This window comes from Myotis yumanensis, unplaced genomic scaffold (genome assembly GCF_028538775.1).
Source record: "Myotis yumanensis isolate MYYU_CA2020_CCGP unplaced genomic scaffold, mMyoYum1.0.hap1 SCAF_4, whole genome shotgun sequence".
In the NCBI taxonomy this organism is placed as follows: domain Eukaryota; kingdom Metazoa; phylum Chordata; class Mammalia; order Chiroptera; family Vespertilionidae; genus Myotis; species Myotis yumanensis.
Window position 1 is genome coordinate 128,032 of NW_027223755.1, and position 16,940 is coordinate 144,971.

General features: G+C 50.9%; 1 protein-coding gene across 1 annotated transcript; it reads left to right on the forward strand.

Moving 5' to 3' along the window:
* Positions 1–88: 88 nt before the first annotated feature.
* PLK2 (polo like kinase 2) lies at positions 89–5,280 on the forward strand. Its single transcript, XM_070411712.1, has 14 exons — positions 89–328; positions 487–594; positions 680–796; positions 960–1,089; positions 1,315–1,402; positions 1,843–1,938; positions 2,044–2,242; positions 2,327–2,474; positions 2,820–2,917; positions 3,421–3,550; positions 3,788–4,028; positions 4,116–4,245; positions 4,435–4,545; positions 4,672–5,280. The coding sequence occupies exons 1-14, from the start codon at positions 89–91 to the stop codon at positions 4,861–4,863; spliced, it is 2,028 nt and encodes a 675-aa protein (XP_070267813.1). The 3' UTR covers positions 4,864–5,280.
* The last annotated feature ends 11,660 nt before the right edge of the window (positions 5,281–16,940 follow it).

Consider the following 16,940-nt stretch of genomic DNA (forward strand, 5'->3'; position numbering starts at 1 on the left):
TGGCGACGTCGTGACGTCCCCGGCCTGGCCGCGGCCCCCGTATAAGAGGCCGCGCGGCGCTCGCCCTCGCACCAGTGGCGGCGACGACATGGAGCTGCTCCGCACCATCGCGGTGCCGCCGGCGGGCGCCAAGGGCGGCGAGCAGCCGGGCCGGGCGGGCGGGGACCCGAAGCGCCGGCGGCCGTCCCCCGCCGAGGACCCGCCGCCGCGGGCGCAGGAGCCGCCGGCCGCCCCGCAGCCCCGCCACCACGCGGGCGCCGAGGTGTCCCGGGTCGTCGTGGACCCCACGACGGGGAGGCGCTACTGCCGCGGCCGGGTGCTGGGCAAGGTGAGGGCGCCGCCGGGGCTCGCGGGGAAGGAGCTCGGGGAGCAGCCTGCGCCCCGCCGCACCCCCGCTTTTCTTGCTGATTTTTGCTGGATTTTAGGTCGGCCCGCCGCCCACCGCTCGGCCAGGCTCAGTTCCGTCTCGGCTTTGTTTCCTTGCAGGGCGGCTTCGCCAAGTGTTACGAGATGACGGATTTGACCAACAACAAAGTCTACGCGGCCAAGATCATCCCGCACAGCCGGGTGGCCAAGCCCCACCAGCGGGAGAAGGTGCGTGCGGTGGGGGCGCTCGGCGGGGCCGCGGGTGGGAGCCGCCTGCCGCGCGGCCGGCGGGGCTGAGCCTGTGCCTCCGCAGATCGACAGAGAGATCGAGCTGCACCGGCTCCTGCACCACAAGCACGTCGTCCAGTTCCACCACCACTTCGAGGACCAGGAGAACATCTACATCCTGCTGGAGTACTGCAGCCGGCGGGTGCGTGCGGGCGGGTGCGTGCGCGCGGGGCGGGGGGCGGCGGGGGCGGGGTGCGCGCGCGCCCTGGGCGCCGCGGGCGCTGGGGTCCGTGTGGGGGTGAGGGAACCCCACAACCTGAAGCTGACGGCCCCGCCTGACAGCGCCTCCTCTCCCCTCCCCCCAGTCCATGGCTCACATCCTGAAAGCAAGGAAGGTGCTGACGGAGCCCGAAGTCCGATACTACCTCCGGCAGATCGTGTCGGGACTGAAGTACCTTCACGAGCAGGAAATCCTGCACCGGGATCTCAAACTCGGTGAGTCCTTTGGGACATGGACTTGCTGGAGGGGCCCTCTTCTCTCTCGCTCCCTGACACATGCACGCCCCCCCCCCCCCCCCGCCCCTCCACCATCCAGCCTTCAGTCTTGTGGTGAATGGGGGGCTTGAATAGTCAGCAGCTGGCCGCTTGCCCCCAAAGCGTGTGTGTGCACTTGGTTCGAGGGCCTTCAGAGGACTCAGGCGCGTGCTGTTTGTCACCCAGGGAACTTTTTTATTAACGAGGCCATGGAGCTGAAAGTCGGGGACTTCGGTTTGGCAGCCAGGCTGGAGCCCTTGGAGCACCGAAGGAGGTGAGAGCCAGGAAGACCCCTCCCCCTGGGGTCTGTGCAGATCAGACCCCGTTATTTCCCAGTTGACTGGCAGAGAAGGTCAGTGGATGCTCAGTGTAAAAACCACCACAGTGTGAACTTGGGTCCACGTGGGGCCAGGGCCAGCGCCCTATGTCTGCACGTTGGTCATGAAATAAACCTGTCCTCAGTTTGCCTGCTGTGGGTAAAAGGCCTGGTCCCAGTTGGTTAAAACACTTAGTCCATGTGGGCGGAGGAAACTGCATGCCTTAAAAAAAATACCAAGAATCACTTGGTCAGATGCCAGCTGTTCAAATGCCAAAACCAAAAGTCAAATGTTTCCAAATAGAAACTCCACACAGTGCTTTCAAGGTTTTATCGAGGGAGCCAAATTCAAACAATGGAACAGTCCCTAATGAGCTCTTCCTATTTTGTCTTTGCAGAACAATATGTGGTACCCCGAACTATCTCTCCCCCGAAGTCCTCAACAAGCAAGGGCACGGCTGTGAGTCGGACATCTGGGCGCTGGGCTGTGTAATGTAAGTAACTGCACCTCGATGACCAGAAGCAGATGTGGGTTTAGGTTTTGATATTTGAGAAGCGTTGCTGTGTGACCGTTCCTGAAGACGAGCTTCCTTTCCCAGGTATACCATGCTACTAGGAAGACCCCCGTTTGAAACCACGAATCTGAAGGAAACGTACAGGTGCATCCGAGAAGCCAGGTACACCATGCCGTCCTCCCTGCTGGCCCCTGCGAAGCACTTGATAGCGAGCATGTTGTCCAAAAACCCCGAGGACCGGCCCCGCTTGGATGACATCGTTCGCCATGAGTTCTTTGTGCAGGTGGGTGTCTCCTGGGTCTCTGGGTGGCGTGCTGTGGGTGCCCCTCGCCAGCGGGTTACTGACAGCCGTTCTCACGCCCCACAGGGCTTCACCCCCGACAGGCTCTCCTCCAGCTGCTGCCACACGGTCCCCGATTTCCACCTGTCCAGCCCCGCAAAGAATTTCTTTAGGAAAGCCGCTGCTGCTCTTTTTGGTGGCAAAAAAGACAAAGCAAGATACATTGACACACACAGTAAGTTTGAAGACCTCTCACTGTTCTGAATCAATTGTTATGTTTAAGTTGGATCCGTTAGTTCAAAGAGGCTTTGGCAGTGGCGTAGCGTAGCCAGTGTGTTTGCACGCTCTTGCACTTTGTGTGGCACAATAAATCCGCACTGCAAAATGGGGTTGGTGGCTCTCTGTGGGTAGGCAGTGAAGTGTGCTTCTTGCATAATTGAAGCTAATGGCAGCGATGAAATGCTGTTTTTGCCCTGGATGCTCAGAGCTCGTTATTAATGCAAAGTGAGGAAGTATGCTAGCTCTGTTCCTACCTGGTGAGGATAGAGTAACGCTCAAAATCCTTGTCCTTGATTTGCAGATAGAGCATCTAAAGAAGATGAAGACATTTACAAGCTCAGGCACGATTTGAAAAAGGCTTCAATAACGCAGCAACCCAGCAAACACAGGACAGACGAGGTATGCTGGGAGAGACCAAAGTAGATCCTGATGCTTTATATCACTTCACTCTGTTCACTCTCGCTTGCTCTGGGATTGTCATAGTTCGGGCATGTCAGTGTGTTTATTTTCTTCCATCCCTTTACCCTTTGAGAGGAAAGATTTCTGTCTTTCAGTTGAACAATGCATGCAATGGAGCTGCTGCAGTAGCTCTTACCTGGCCGTGTCCACTGCTCTTATCTGCTGTGTCCACTGCTCTTACCTCCATGTCCACTGCTCTTACCTGGCTGTGTCCACTGCTCTTACCTCCATGTCCACTGCTCTTACCACTGCTCTTACCTGGCCGTGTCCACTGCTCTTACCTCCATGTCCACTGCTCTTACCTGCTGTGTCCACTGCTCTTACCTGCTGTGTCCACTACTTTGAGAAGCTTTCCCAGCAGTGGCCACGATCTCCTCTGAACCTGGACTTCTCAGGCCTAAGTCACTTTCAGGCACTGGACTCATTGTGTGGTTCTCTTCCAGGAGCTCCAGCCGCCTCCCGCCACAGTGGCCGGGTCGGGAACGGCTGTGGTGGAAAACAGGCAGCAGGTTGGGGACGTGATTCGGATGATCGTCCGAGGGACCCTTGGCAGCTGCAGCAGCAGCAGTGAATGTAAGTGATGCCAACAACGCTTCTGGCCATGAAACGTCGGTGCCCGGGCTCAGCACTGGGTAACAGGCCCTTCCCTGCACTAACTAACCTGCCATCGAAGGAGCAGGCGGAGGGCCTGGGAGCAGTCTGGGCGGAGTTCTGAGTTCCACGTCCTTAGGAGAATCAGTGGAGGGAAACGTGGCATCTGCCGAGCCGAGCAGCTTTGTTAATTATTCCATCACTTTCTCGACTTCCCAGGCCTGGAGGACAGCACCATGGGGAGTGTGGCGGACACGGTGGCCAGAGTCCTCCGCGGGTGCCTGGAGAACATGCCGGAGGCCGACTGCATTCCCAGGGAGCAGCTGAGCACCTCCTTCCAGTGGGTCACCAAGTGGGTCGACTACTCCAACAAGTACGGCTTCGGGTACCAGCTCTCCGACCACACGGTGGGCGTCCTCTTCAACAACGGGGCCCACATGAGCCTCCTTCCAGACAAGAGGTGAGTGGCACGCGCCGTCCTGCGCACCCGGTCTCGCGCTGAGACGTGGAAACAGCGACTGACGTGTCTGTCCTCCCCCGCCCACAGGACCGTCCACTACTACGCGGAGCTCGGCCAGTGCTCTGTCTTCACAGCGACAGCCGCCCCTGAGCAGTTCATCAGCCAAGTGACGGTGCTGAAGTACTTCTCCCACTACATGGAGGAGAACCTGATGGACGTAGGTGCTGGGCTCAGAGCAGATGCTGGGAGGGGGGTCCGGCCGGGGCGGCTGCGGGGGGCAGTTGGGGGGGAGGGGTGGGGATCCCCGGGCCACCGGACATCTGCTTCCTTTGGAGAGGCACTTGCCTCGAGAGGAATGGAGTGCTCGCTGCAGTCTCTCCAGTCCCCTCTCTGCCAATCTCTTCAGGGTGGAGACCTGCCCAGCGTTACTGACACCCGGAGGCCTCGACTCTACCTCCTTCAGTGGCTCAAGTCCGACAAGGCCTTAATGATGCTCTTCAATGATGGCACCTTCCAGGTGAGCAGCCCGAGGGAAGGGCCGGGGGAGGTCCTGCAGAGTCACTTGCACTTGCCGTCTAGTCCGGGACCCGGCGTTCCCCATTCACGTTCAGAGACCTAATCATGTCTTCGTTTCCTCTCCAAGGTGAATTTCTACCACGACCACACGAAGGTCATCATCTGCAGCCAGGACGAGGAGTACCTGCTCACCTACATCAACGAGGACCGGCTCTCCACCACCTTCCGGCTGACCACGCTGCTGGTGTCGGGCTGCGCGCCGGAGCTGAAGCAGCGGATGGAGTACGCGCTGAACATGCTCCTGCAGAGATGCAACTAGCGGACTGGGACGGAGGCCCGCAGCTCCTCCCAGGGAGCCATGCGTCATGGAAAGTTCCGCACGTTGTGAGGCGGGCAGCGGAGGTACGAAGGCCGTCCTTCTGGCTGCCGGACTGTCTGAGGATGCCGCTCTTGACCGGGACAGTCCGAGTGGGAACCCGAGTGCAGGGACCTGTTTTAAAAGGTTTTCCGGACAATTTCAGAGAAAGGTGCATTGACTGACTCCTGTTGAGAGTTTCAGGCAGAGGACGGGCTGTGACCTTCCCGAAGGGGAGGAGCTGCGTGGAGAGGCTGTGACGGGGGAGCGTTGGGCTGCTTAACTGTGAACTATGGCCATCGACAATGTTTTTGGTTACTTTTTAAGACACTTGTGGCTGGAAAAGTGCATTCCTTGTTAATAAACTTTTTATTTATTACAGCCAAAGAGCAGTATTTATTATCAGATGTTTTTTTGTTTTTTTTTATGTTGACCATTTTAAACTGTTGGCAATAAAGCTCATGGAAAAGCAGCAACACTTGTCCAGTGGTCTGTCTGTCATGGTGCGTCGCTGGGCGCAGCCTTCTTCGGTCTGGACTCAGCATTGCATGGGGCATAGACGCGTACTGGAGAGTTAGATCTTGGCTTTTCTACTAGGTTCTAGGCAGGCAGGGTAGATCTCGCTTGACCAGAGTGTAACAAAAATACTGCTCTCATTGCAAATACAGGCCTCCTACTAACTCCAAAACCAGTTTCTCTCCGGAGGGTTCAGCTCGGAGCTGAAGCTGCTGGGATCTGTGTAAACAGACTCTGTTATTAGTGTCAGGAGGTTCAGGAAGTTTATCTTAATATGGACAAAATGCTATGCTGTGTGTGCCCGAACCTGCCCCAACGCCTCCCGCGCCCCCGGCAGGACCAGCGCCCTCTCGATGGGGGAAGGGTTTCCTACACAGTCGTTCTGTTTGCCTTCTGGTGCGCGGTGGCGAGGATGGCCTGGGAACCAGCTCTGCTTTCAAACGATCAAGTCATCCCAGAGCAGACCAAGCTTCTCTTCAGTGGGACCTGCCCTGGGACAGGCACGGAAAGCTGCCCGGCCTGTTCCCTGAACTTGCAGTGACCCGTCCAAGAGGCAATGCCTTGTGCTGGGTGGTGACCTGCTGTGAGGAAGGTGCTGTCCTGAGAAGTCAGCATCTCTCACAGCCGGGCGAGGGCCGCGCTGGGATCCTGCCCTGAGGTGTGATCGTCCATGTCTCTTAAAATTATCACCAACTGCTCCTGACGTACTTTATTACTAAAAGTCAAATCTGGAGAATTTGCCTTGGATATTCCTCAGGTCCTAGTTGGCGGGAATACTCCGGCTGTGCATGCAATGTGAGTCTTTGTTAAATGGGTTAGAAATAGCTGAAAAAAAAATTACACTAATCGCTGGGTGTGCAAAAGTAGAATCTATTCTAGGCAGAGAAGGAAAAGCAGGAGCTGGCAAATGGTAGAACATGTTCTTTCACTTTGAGTTGCACAGTGTCAGGCTATATATTACTTTGCAGCTTGAAAACGTGCTTGTCCATCGTGTGTGCGGAGGGTCCCTGGGTTGGAGGTGCGGAATAAACCCACACGCCTCCCTGCCCGCAAGGAAGTCCCGGCGAGCGGAGGAGACAGTGCGTTTACTTATTAGCCTGATACATGCCGTGATGTGATGACCCAGGTATGCGCTGGGTGTTCTGGGAACCAGCCGAGACTAGGAACCATGAGGAAGGAGCCCCGGGCATGGGTGGGCGCAGAGACTAAATTCCAGAGGAGGAAGTTCTTGTTCGTTGGGCTTTGAAGATGAGAGGGGTTAGGAGAGGAATGCGCAGGGACGGGTTCTCAGAGTGGGAATATGGGCACGGTGCCCGAGGACGAGCCTTCACAGTGCCAGTGGGTGTGTCGCCCGGCAGGTAGAGGCTGGAAGGAGCAGACGGCAGGCCTTCTGCGTGCTGCCCGGGCGTGTGGGCTGCACCGAAGGTTATGCTGGTCACAAGGTTTTGAGGAGGAAAGGGACCTTGTATTTCAGTTTTAGAGAATTCATTCTGGGGGCAAATGGACGGGAAGAAGGTGGAGAAAGAAACCGAACTGCACAGCGCTTGGTGCTCTGATCCAGGTGAGAAGGGGCCGAATGACAAGGAGGATGTGGAGTTAGACACAGCAACTCCTTGCCCCCTGGCTCATGGCAGCGTCCTGGAGCTGGGTACCAGGCCTAGCGGAAGGCGGCAGATCCTGAGGGAACAGCGGATGACAGTAGGTTGGGGAGGGATTTGGAAAGAGGACTTGCAGAGCCTCCGCTGATGGACTGTGAAGCCTGAGGAAGAGGGTGGGGCTCAGGATGATCGGCTGGGGCAGTCCCTGGGGGGAGGGGTGTTGTGTGGGGCCGGGGACAGAAATAAATTAGGAATACAGAAGGAAGAGCCGAGTCAGGAAAGGATGGTGCGTTCAGGACGTGCTGAGTCAGACCTGTGTGAGGATGCCCAAATAGGTCCAGAGAACAGTTGAACATACACGTCTATGTCTTGAGAGAGCAAGACTGGGGAGTAGCCAGGCTTGGGCAACATCATAGGAGGGCAAGAGAGCACAGAGGCTGGGCCCCTGTCACCCAGCCGCGTTCCTACGGTGCTGAGGGCAGCCACAGAGGACACAGCAAAGCCGTGGAAGTGGGGGAAAGAGGCTAAAATATTCCCCAAGACATTCTACTCCTCCAGACCAAGGGAGCCTGCAGTCCGAGAAAACACCAACCTGACAGCTGTGCTTCACGAGCCCCTTTGGCCTCGGGAATGTCTCTCAGCCGCCTCCAGTCCTGGAAGCAGATGGGCTGAGGGAAAAGGCGGTATCTGAAGGCGCCCTGACTTCCACGCGTCCTCACGAAATGAAAGGGAAGGTGAAGTCGACATGAAGGCTCAGGCACTGCAGAGCCAGATGGGGAGTGGCCAGCAGACTCTTGGTTGGAGTCCATTGTCCAATAATTGTCATCATTGAACCACTGGGAGCTTTCAGACAAAAATGAGCATTTCCAACTTCTTTTAAAAAATGTCAAGATTAGGCAAAATTGAGTTTGCATTTCTGCGTAAGGCTGGTCAGCTGGAGCTGAGAAGCACCCGCCCCTGAGGGAGGGACAAGCCCTCCCCAGGGTCCTCACCTGATTGCTTTTCTCACCTGACCCCTCCCCTCACCTGGCCGGTCCCCTCACCTGGCCACTCCCCTCACCTGGCCCCTCTGGACCTGTGAACGAAGCCTCTCTTAGAACCAGGTGAGACTGAGGAAACCTATCTTCAAATTCTGATTACAAAAGCTGGTTTCATGTCTATAAATTTCTGGTTATTCAAAAGAATAACAAAGGAGAAATGACAATGTAGGTTTTCTCTATTTTAATATTGTCTTTATTAATAATTCCCTGTCCATTACCTCTTTGTTTCATGTTTTGGATGAATTGGGGGAAAGTGTGGGTTGGATGTTGAAGGTCAGGTGAGCTGAAGGGAAGTGAAGCAGTAAGTCCTGACACAGACAAATGAAGACCTACCAAACTTTCAGAGCCGTGGGTTTCACCAGAACGTGCTTGACTTCTGTTCATCAGGATTTCTACCTAACCAGCAGAAGGTGGTTACGGTCATCTCACATAATTCATGATGAAATTCAGGGTGAAGGTGAATTTGAAGGTTTTGTAGATGAGGAACAAGAGATCATTCCTCATCTGACTTGCACGCTGGTTCAGATATAAATCTTGTTAGCAGTTACCATAACGGTTATGGTGACCCATCCCCGCTCCCTTCTGTCGACCGGCTGCTAGACCCGGTAGTTGACTCAGAGACGCCTGAGCTGTGGGCTGGCGGCTGGTTGTTCGCTCCCGCCCACCCGGGTAGAGGGGGCAGGGCATTGAGGTGGACGCTGCAGCAGCGGCCCCTGCCCACCTGGGCTTAACCGTGGGTCTCCTGTTCCCATCCGCTGCCCTGCAGGCCTGCAGCTTTGCCACAGGGATTAGGACTAAACTCTGAGGAATGTTCTCCTTTGGGATCAGTCACAGGGAGGGGCAAGTGACCAAACTGGCCCAAGACCAGCACCAGGCCTTTTGGTTTTATCTAAATAATACACTGAGTTGAAGCAGTTAAATGTTCCTCCAAATACAACGTTTGTGCCTAAAAAATAGAGTAACTTCTGACATTTGTGCAATCTGACATACTGCTCTCAGGTTCACCCCTTCCTCAGCAAATGTTGGCCTTGCTTTGCTCAAGTTAAAACGATATACTGGACGGTACAGAGCTGGTGTTTAACACAGTAATTTAAAAACTGCATTAGAAAATGTCATTGCCAGTAGACTTTGATAACTGCATTCAGAAATAGCAATGAAAACATGATTGTTCATCTGAACCCAAGAATGTAAGTTAATACATTTCCAAAGTCCTAATGTGTTAAAAAAAAACCATAGTTTACCTCAAAGGAAACATGCAAGTCAAAACTTACGGCAAAAACAAAGTTAGTTCCCCAAATAAGAAACATTTGTGGCTGAAACAAAAAGTAAACAAATTATGGAAATAGATGATGTAGCAGAAAAAGCTTAGACTTCTCACCAGGCCTCAGGCTGGATGCAGCCGGGCCAGTGCTGCTGGCTGGTCCTGAGCAGCCACTCCGGTTCCGACGTTGCTCCGCTGCGAAGCAATGATCACGATAAAAACTGTGTTAGAATCTATTAGGTCGATCAGTGTCATGCTGCCAATATCTGACCATTTTTGACCTAGAACAAAAGCTATTTCTGGTCATTCAGAAGAGGAGAAATGACAATGTACGTTTTCTCCCCTTGTTGAACCTTGTCTTTATTAATATTTCCCTTGCCCATTACCTCTGGTGTCATATGGACCCCACATCACGTTGTATCGTCGTCATTCAGTAAAAGGCACAACTTAACTATGTAACCGTTCTCAGCACCTTTCATCCGCAGTCGCCACGTCGTCACGCTCCTGGGAACCACGTCCAGGGCTCCAAGTGGGCGCAGTTTTCTTTCTATGACTGACAGCCGTGCAGGCAGGTCACGCAAACCTTCCCCACGTGTTGCGTTTGCCTGTGAGACTTCCTTTTACGTCCCCTCACCCCCATTCAGAACATATTCCCCACTGTTTTCTAAGGAACAAAATGCCTTTGATGTCAAAATATCCCCTGTGAGACATAGCCATTGAATTTGCAGCGTCCTCTGAGAAGAATACATCTCACTGATTTTTAAAAAATATTAAAATACTCTGTGGACTGTGGTAATGCTCTAATGGAGATAAGAGCTTAAATATATCCACACCATTTGGGGAGGGGGGGGGGATCAATATTAGCTTAAATGCCAATACTAAGTCTACCCAGATGTCACGATTGTTTTTCCAGGAAAGGAAGTAATAAAATAATATTCTCCTCAGTTCCTAGATACACCAAAGAATTCCTCCTTGCCCTTGGTGCATTGTGACTTACGGGTGCGTTTAGAACTGCGGTTGCATTGGTATCATGGGCTCCGCTAAGAATTAAGTGTAAGAATGCTCTTCGTGTCGGGCACGTGCCGCTTGTTGGCTTTCGTGAGGTAGATGATGCACTGAGCCTCCCATGTAGCGATTTTTTCAGGAGGGTTTGCCAGATCCCACGTGGCCTTCCTTGTAGCATCTGTGGTACAAGAGGGACATGTCACAGTACCTGCAGCTGTCCTTCTACTTTAATGGGGAGAAGAATAAAAAAGGAAGATTAGGAGTCATCATTTTAAAGAAACTTTTATTACAAGCATTTAAAAATTTCCAATAATTAATAGTCAAGAGAAAGTTTTTTTAAATCTCTGGGCTAAGTCAATATTTTTGTTTAAACCTGAAAGTTCGTGATTTAAAAAATGCGGCGAGTACAGGGCGCATCACAATGGTCCACACTCTTGTGAAGAGAGGACTCAGCTCCTTTCCTTCCACTCTGCCAGCTCAGCACTCACATGGCTGAGTCACCTACTTTGTGTTAAATATCATTGATTTTAGTTACTCAGAGAAGTCGTAATTTGCCCAGGTGTTTTGGTGACTTCTTTTCAGGGAAGTGCTGTGGCCTTTTTTAGAAAAAGTATTAAACATACTGATATTATGTCAGCCTGATGTTCACGCACAACGGTGTCTGTCAGGCAGGTTTCCTGCCCAAGTGAAGGGACTTGGGGTCAACGAAGCCGCAGAAGCTCCATGTGGTCGTGTTCCGGTTTTCAGAGTCTGTTTTAAGTGGCTGCGAGATGAGCGAAAGTCGGTCTCCTGACCAGTGAAGGGTAGAACAGCGCTCGCTTTACACAACGAAGCAAAACCAACAGAAAGCACATCCCTCGCAGAGTGTCCACAAGGCAAGGCAGATCCTAGGAAGCGCACGTGCTGGAGCACTGAGCAGGACCCCCTGCGTTTAAGAAAATGAGCGAATCACTAAAACCTTTCGGGAGATGAAGGGTTCAGTTTGCTCCATGCCCGGCCCTTTCTCGTGTGCACAGGGGACCTGTGAGCTGAGGTCGGAAGCGGGTGGGGGAGGTAGAAGAGGGGGAAGAGTTATTTTGTTTTTTGGATTACATGCATCTTCGCAAAGAGAAACCTATGAAATAAAAACAAAACCCAAGCTTCATGTTTTTTCCCCGTAGGTACTTTGAAGCATTAAAGTTCGATTTCCAAAAAGCGCCCCCGCAGTGGGAGGTTTGGGTTGAAGAACAGCCGCTTGTGTTGTGAAGTCCTCAGCGGGTCTCATCGCACGGGCATCCTTTTCCTCATGAGGAATCGGTGCCAAAGCTTATTTCAAAGTGTAATGATGACTCAGCTGCTGGAAATCCTGTTCTCTCCACGAGGAATCAAATCCCTTACAGACAACACCAGCTCACTATCAGCGTGAACGCGGGACCCCTGGGTTGTTGGGGGCATTCTCGATCTCATCGCACAAGCAAGACTGCACGGAACCAAGTTGTTACAAGCACATTTGTACAAGATCAATTCTCCCTCCACTGGGTCAGCTGACACTCTCGGATGGTGTTGGCCAATAGCAAAATTCAGACTATTTTCTATTTTTTCTGTCCTTTCCTAGAGGGGAGGTCCTGGGATTTTAAGCCCTCAAGTCGTTAGCTGTACACAATTACCGATAATCACGGGTGAAGGTGCAGTTCTGTGAGAAGGGAGGAAACCCAACTGTATCTCTACTTAACCAGGGAAGATGTAGAGACGCTGCTGAAAACAGCGAAGGGTTTGAATAATAAACACATTACTGCCAGGTCAAGGGTGTCACAATGCATCTAATAACGGGGAGCATTTATTTGTTAGGATAAATAACAACTAAAGTAAATTTTACATCTATGCTACTTGCAAAAATTACATCATTATCAAAATAACACCACATTATTGACAATGTGGTATAGGTTTTACATTATTTTATTTTTTACTGTGGGTTTTAGGTTCAATCTATGCTTCTAAACTATCAAATCTTAACATTTCAAAATCGAGGTCCAAAAATCAGCTTCCATCAAACAATCAGATCCAGGGCTCAAATATCAGGCTGAGGAAACATGAGCATTGTCCTTTATGGCGTCGACCGGCAGTCCCACAAATTTCAAGAGACTCGAGAAGTTATTGTGAAGTAACAAAGGAGAGATGGCTTTTGTTTGTGGGTGGTTTCAACAGTGATAAGGAAATGTACTTAGATGAGTTGAGTCAGACTGTGACATTTTTGCTAAAATGGGTATTTACCATTTCCAAAATTAAAGACCAAAAATATCTTCATCACAGTCAATCATTGAGCTCAGATTTCTCTGTCACAGCTCTGAGCACTGAGGGTGACATTCATTGTGGGTGTTTGCTGATCTCGGTGCTCAACTCATTTGAAAAGCAATGATACTATTTTCAGAAGGCAATTAACTTTGAACTCCCAAACATAGCACATCCATGGCTTTGCGATCACAGCATTCACATCAGCATTGTTGAATCATCTCTTTGAAATCCCCAGTCTCACGCAGAACGGATGCTCCTTGGTAGACTTGCTTCTCTTTAGAAGCAACGAAAGTGAGGCTACGTCCTGGAGATTCAATGATGGGTTTTCTCTTTTCTGGTTATTTTTGTGGTCAAACAACCAGGATGTTTGACTTCATTAGCAAAAAATAAATTTCTTTTTAAAAGACAGAACAAAACAAACCAAGAAAAACAACAAACAAACAACCGGACTGAATTTAGCTCTCCTTGCTCATCAAGACAGCATTTTTGGAAATGAGACATTTCTTAAAGGAAAGACACTTTATATGGAGACTTCCTCTGTAAAACTGGTGTTGGGTGTTGGGGTGCTGGCGTGTTGGGGTGTTGGGGTGCTGAGGAAGGTGGCTGTGCCTTTGCTCTGGACTACTTCTGAATCAGGCACCTTTCATTTTACAAAGTGGAGGATGTTTTAAACCCTTTGCTCTGATTGGCGGCTGCAGGGAGGGGTGTTGTTCAGAAGGGTGGTCTGGCCGGGAAGGGATCAGACCCGTGTCAGGTGGGCCCAGGATCTGCATCTGTAACAAACGTCCAGGGTTCTGAGCTGCTGACCCTCAGTCACATCTGAGACCACGAGGCAGGATCACGGGGGTTGTTTGGAAAATGCTTTATTTGCTCAAGAAAATGAAATAAGAATCATAGATCCTTCCTGCAAACAGGACTTTCCCGTGAAGAAGCGGGTGATGGGTTCACCGACGTACGAGAGAGGGAGACTGGCTGCCTCTCCAAATGAAATCTTCTCCCCTTTGAGGCTAAAGGTCCTCACTGAGGCAGCGGTTAATCTTCAAATCAAATTCTGCGGGTGGAGAGAGTCTATTTATGGAGGATCTGCTTGGGAATTTTTTTTTCAAATATATTGTATTGATTTTTTACAGAGTGGAAGGGAGAGGGATAGAGAGTTACAAACATGGATGAGAGAGAAACACCGATCAGCTGCCTCCTGCACACCCCCCACTGGGGATGTGCCCGCAACCAAGGTACATGCCCTTGACTGGAATCGAACCTGGGACCCTTCAGTCCGCAGGCCCATGCTCTATCCACTGAGCCAAACCGGTTACGGCTGTTTGGGAATTTTGAGAACGACACCAGTTAGAACTGACATTCTCTGCCATGAACTTATTGTGCTCTTCTGTTCTTATCATGGAAAACTCGGTGTGGCTGGGAGTTAATTGACGGACTGTGTGCTGTACCATTTTATCCGTTTCTATCTGTGGAACGTCCACTCTTTCAAAGGCCACTCATACGAGGTCCTCACTATTTCTGACTTACACTTGTAGCTCCGGAGATGAAGAAAGTGGTTGTAGGGCCACGGGAGGGATCGGCAATAATGAGCCGCGTGTGCCAGGTGGACAGGATGTTTCCTTAACAGCACAGTGGCCGCCGTCAATAGTGCTGGTTGAAGGCAAAATTGTGAAGACATCTTGGTAACCCTAGGTCAGTGATGGCGAACCTATGACACACGTGTCAGAGGTGACACGCGAATTCATTTTTTTGGTTGATTTTTCTTTGTTAAATGGCATTTAAATATATAAAATAAATATAAAAAATATAAGTCTTTGTTTTACTATGGTTGCAAATATCAAAAAATATCTATATGTGACATGGCACCAGAGTTAAGTTAGGGTTTTTCAAACTGCTGACACGCCGAGCTCAAAAGGTTCACCATCACTGCCCTAGGTCCTCGATGCCCTCGCCCTCCCTCTCAGGTGTCCCATGTTCTATCCCTCCCAGAGGACCTATGGCGTTTATCTCTCAATCTTTTATAATCTCTCATAGAAAACAACCGGACAGCATACATTTTCACCCAAATGCATGACCTCTTTAAGTCTACTTTAGAATGGACATTATCCCATAGAAGAGAACTTCCGGTCTGAGGGGACGGAATACTCGTCTATGCAGCCTGAAACCTGCAAAGTGGCATGTTCAGTGCCAGGGCGTGGCCTAACTTTAAAGGGTGCTATGGCTGTGAGGATGTCATACAAATTGGCATTATAATAGAATGTTTATTTTACTCAGACACTTTTTGTAAATTAAAATATATACATTCCTACACGTTAAAAAATGTAAAACAAGATCAATACATTTATTTTAATGTACTCATACATGGAAAGGATGCAATTTCAGGGAGCATGAATATATAAATTTGCAAAACGTGTGATACTGAAAGCCATTATGACAAGGTTCCTTAGACTGCAGGACAGACAGGCAAGGCAATTTAGCCTCAATCTTCAAAAACACACTGCCCCAGAACCCAGCCTGCCATGCTGACCCAAAGAATGCAAAATCTTCCTTTTTGAGGTCTTTTAGTTCAGAATTGCTAATCTAGAGGTAGAATTATGATCTAATTATGAGTTATATACAAAAATATATTAAAGAAAGACTGCCTTTACACCCCTTGTTAATTTAATCTGCTGAAATACAGTCTATTTGCAAAGTGGAAACCTGAATTAACAAGGCATCATTCATACAGAGATGACATATAAACCTCTATTTAGCTTCTGGGCTTCTACATACATTCTGAATTTCCCCAATCAGGTTTCATTGCTCATACCACTGAATTAGCTTAGTGCATTTTCAAAGGAGCTGGTATAGGGTGAGTGAATTATCATAATCTCCATCATCATCATCATCATCATCATTATCATCCTGATAAAAACACACATACATATCCATAGATATATTGATAACATAGCCGAATAGTAAAATGCTTGAAAAACAATATTCCCTGGATCGGAGTGGTTTTTATATTTGAATATTAACTCCTTCACTCTGGGTAAACTTAGGGTTCACAGCATTGGAAACAAAAACCAAGCTTCATAAGTTTGTGAAATTGGCCAAGATCACATCCTCATGTGAGAACCATCCAGGACAGCTGGGACCCGAGCCTCTTTCACACACAAACATGAGGGAAGCCAAAGAAGCCACACTGAAATATAAAGATAAAAAAATTATGATCGAACATCTACACTAATAAAAGAGAAACATGGTAATTGGCATACGACCGCTACCCTTCCCATTGGCTAATCAGCGTATCCTTATGCAAATTAACTGTCAGCCAAGATGGCGGCCGGCAGTCAGGCAGCTGGAAGCGAACATGAGGCTTGCTTGCTCCAGGGACTGCAGACTCCAACGTTCCCCGCCTGACTTGTAGGCCTCTCAGCTGGCAGTTTGAAACATTCTAACAAATATAGCCGGCTGGGATCTCAGAGCTGAAGTTATACATTGTTTCGATTACAGAACGGCAAACAAACCAGCAGCGGAAGCCTCAGAGCTAGAGCCAGAGCTAAAGCTGGCCCAGAAGAAAAAAAAAAAAGAAAAAAAAGAGTGGTTGGGAGCTTCAGTCAGCCTGAAAGCAGCCCTCAGCCCCTCACCCAGACTGGCCAGGCACCCCAGTGGGGACCCCCATCCTGAAGGGTGTGTGACCAGCTGCAAACAGCCATCATCCCCTCATCCAGGCTGGCCAGGCACCCCAGTGGGGACCCCCACCCTGATCCAGGACACCCTTCAGGGCAAACCAGCCGGCCCCCAGGCCTCTGTCCTATATAGTAAAAGGGTAATATGCCTCCCAGCACCGGGATCAGCGGAGCCGAGAGGTCTCCTGGCACCAGATCAGCGTGACAGGGTGCAACGCCCAAACCCCCTGATCACCCTGTGGCTCTGTGTGTGACAGGGTGTGGCATCCCAACCCCCTGATCGGCCCTGCTCTGTGTGTGACAGGGGGTGGCGCCCCAACCCCCCCCCCCCACCACCACGGGCCCTGCTCTGTCTGTGACGGGGTAGAGCCATAACCTCCCCATCGGCCCTGCCCTGAGTGTGACAGTGGTGGCGCCCCAACCCCCTGATCCACCCTGCTCTGTGTGTGACAGGGGGCGGTGCCCTAACTCCCCTATCGGCCCTACTCTGTGCGTGACGGGGGAGCTCCCCAACCCCCTGATGGGCCCTGCTCTGTGCGTGACAGGGGGCAGTGCCCCAACCCCCTGATTGGCCCTGCTCTGTGCATCACAGGGGGTGGTGCCGCAACCTCCCCATTGACCCTGCCTTGAGTGTGATAGGGGGCGGTGCCCCAACCCCCCAATCAGCCCTACCCTGAGCATG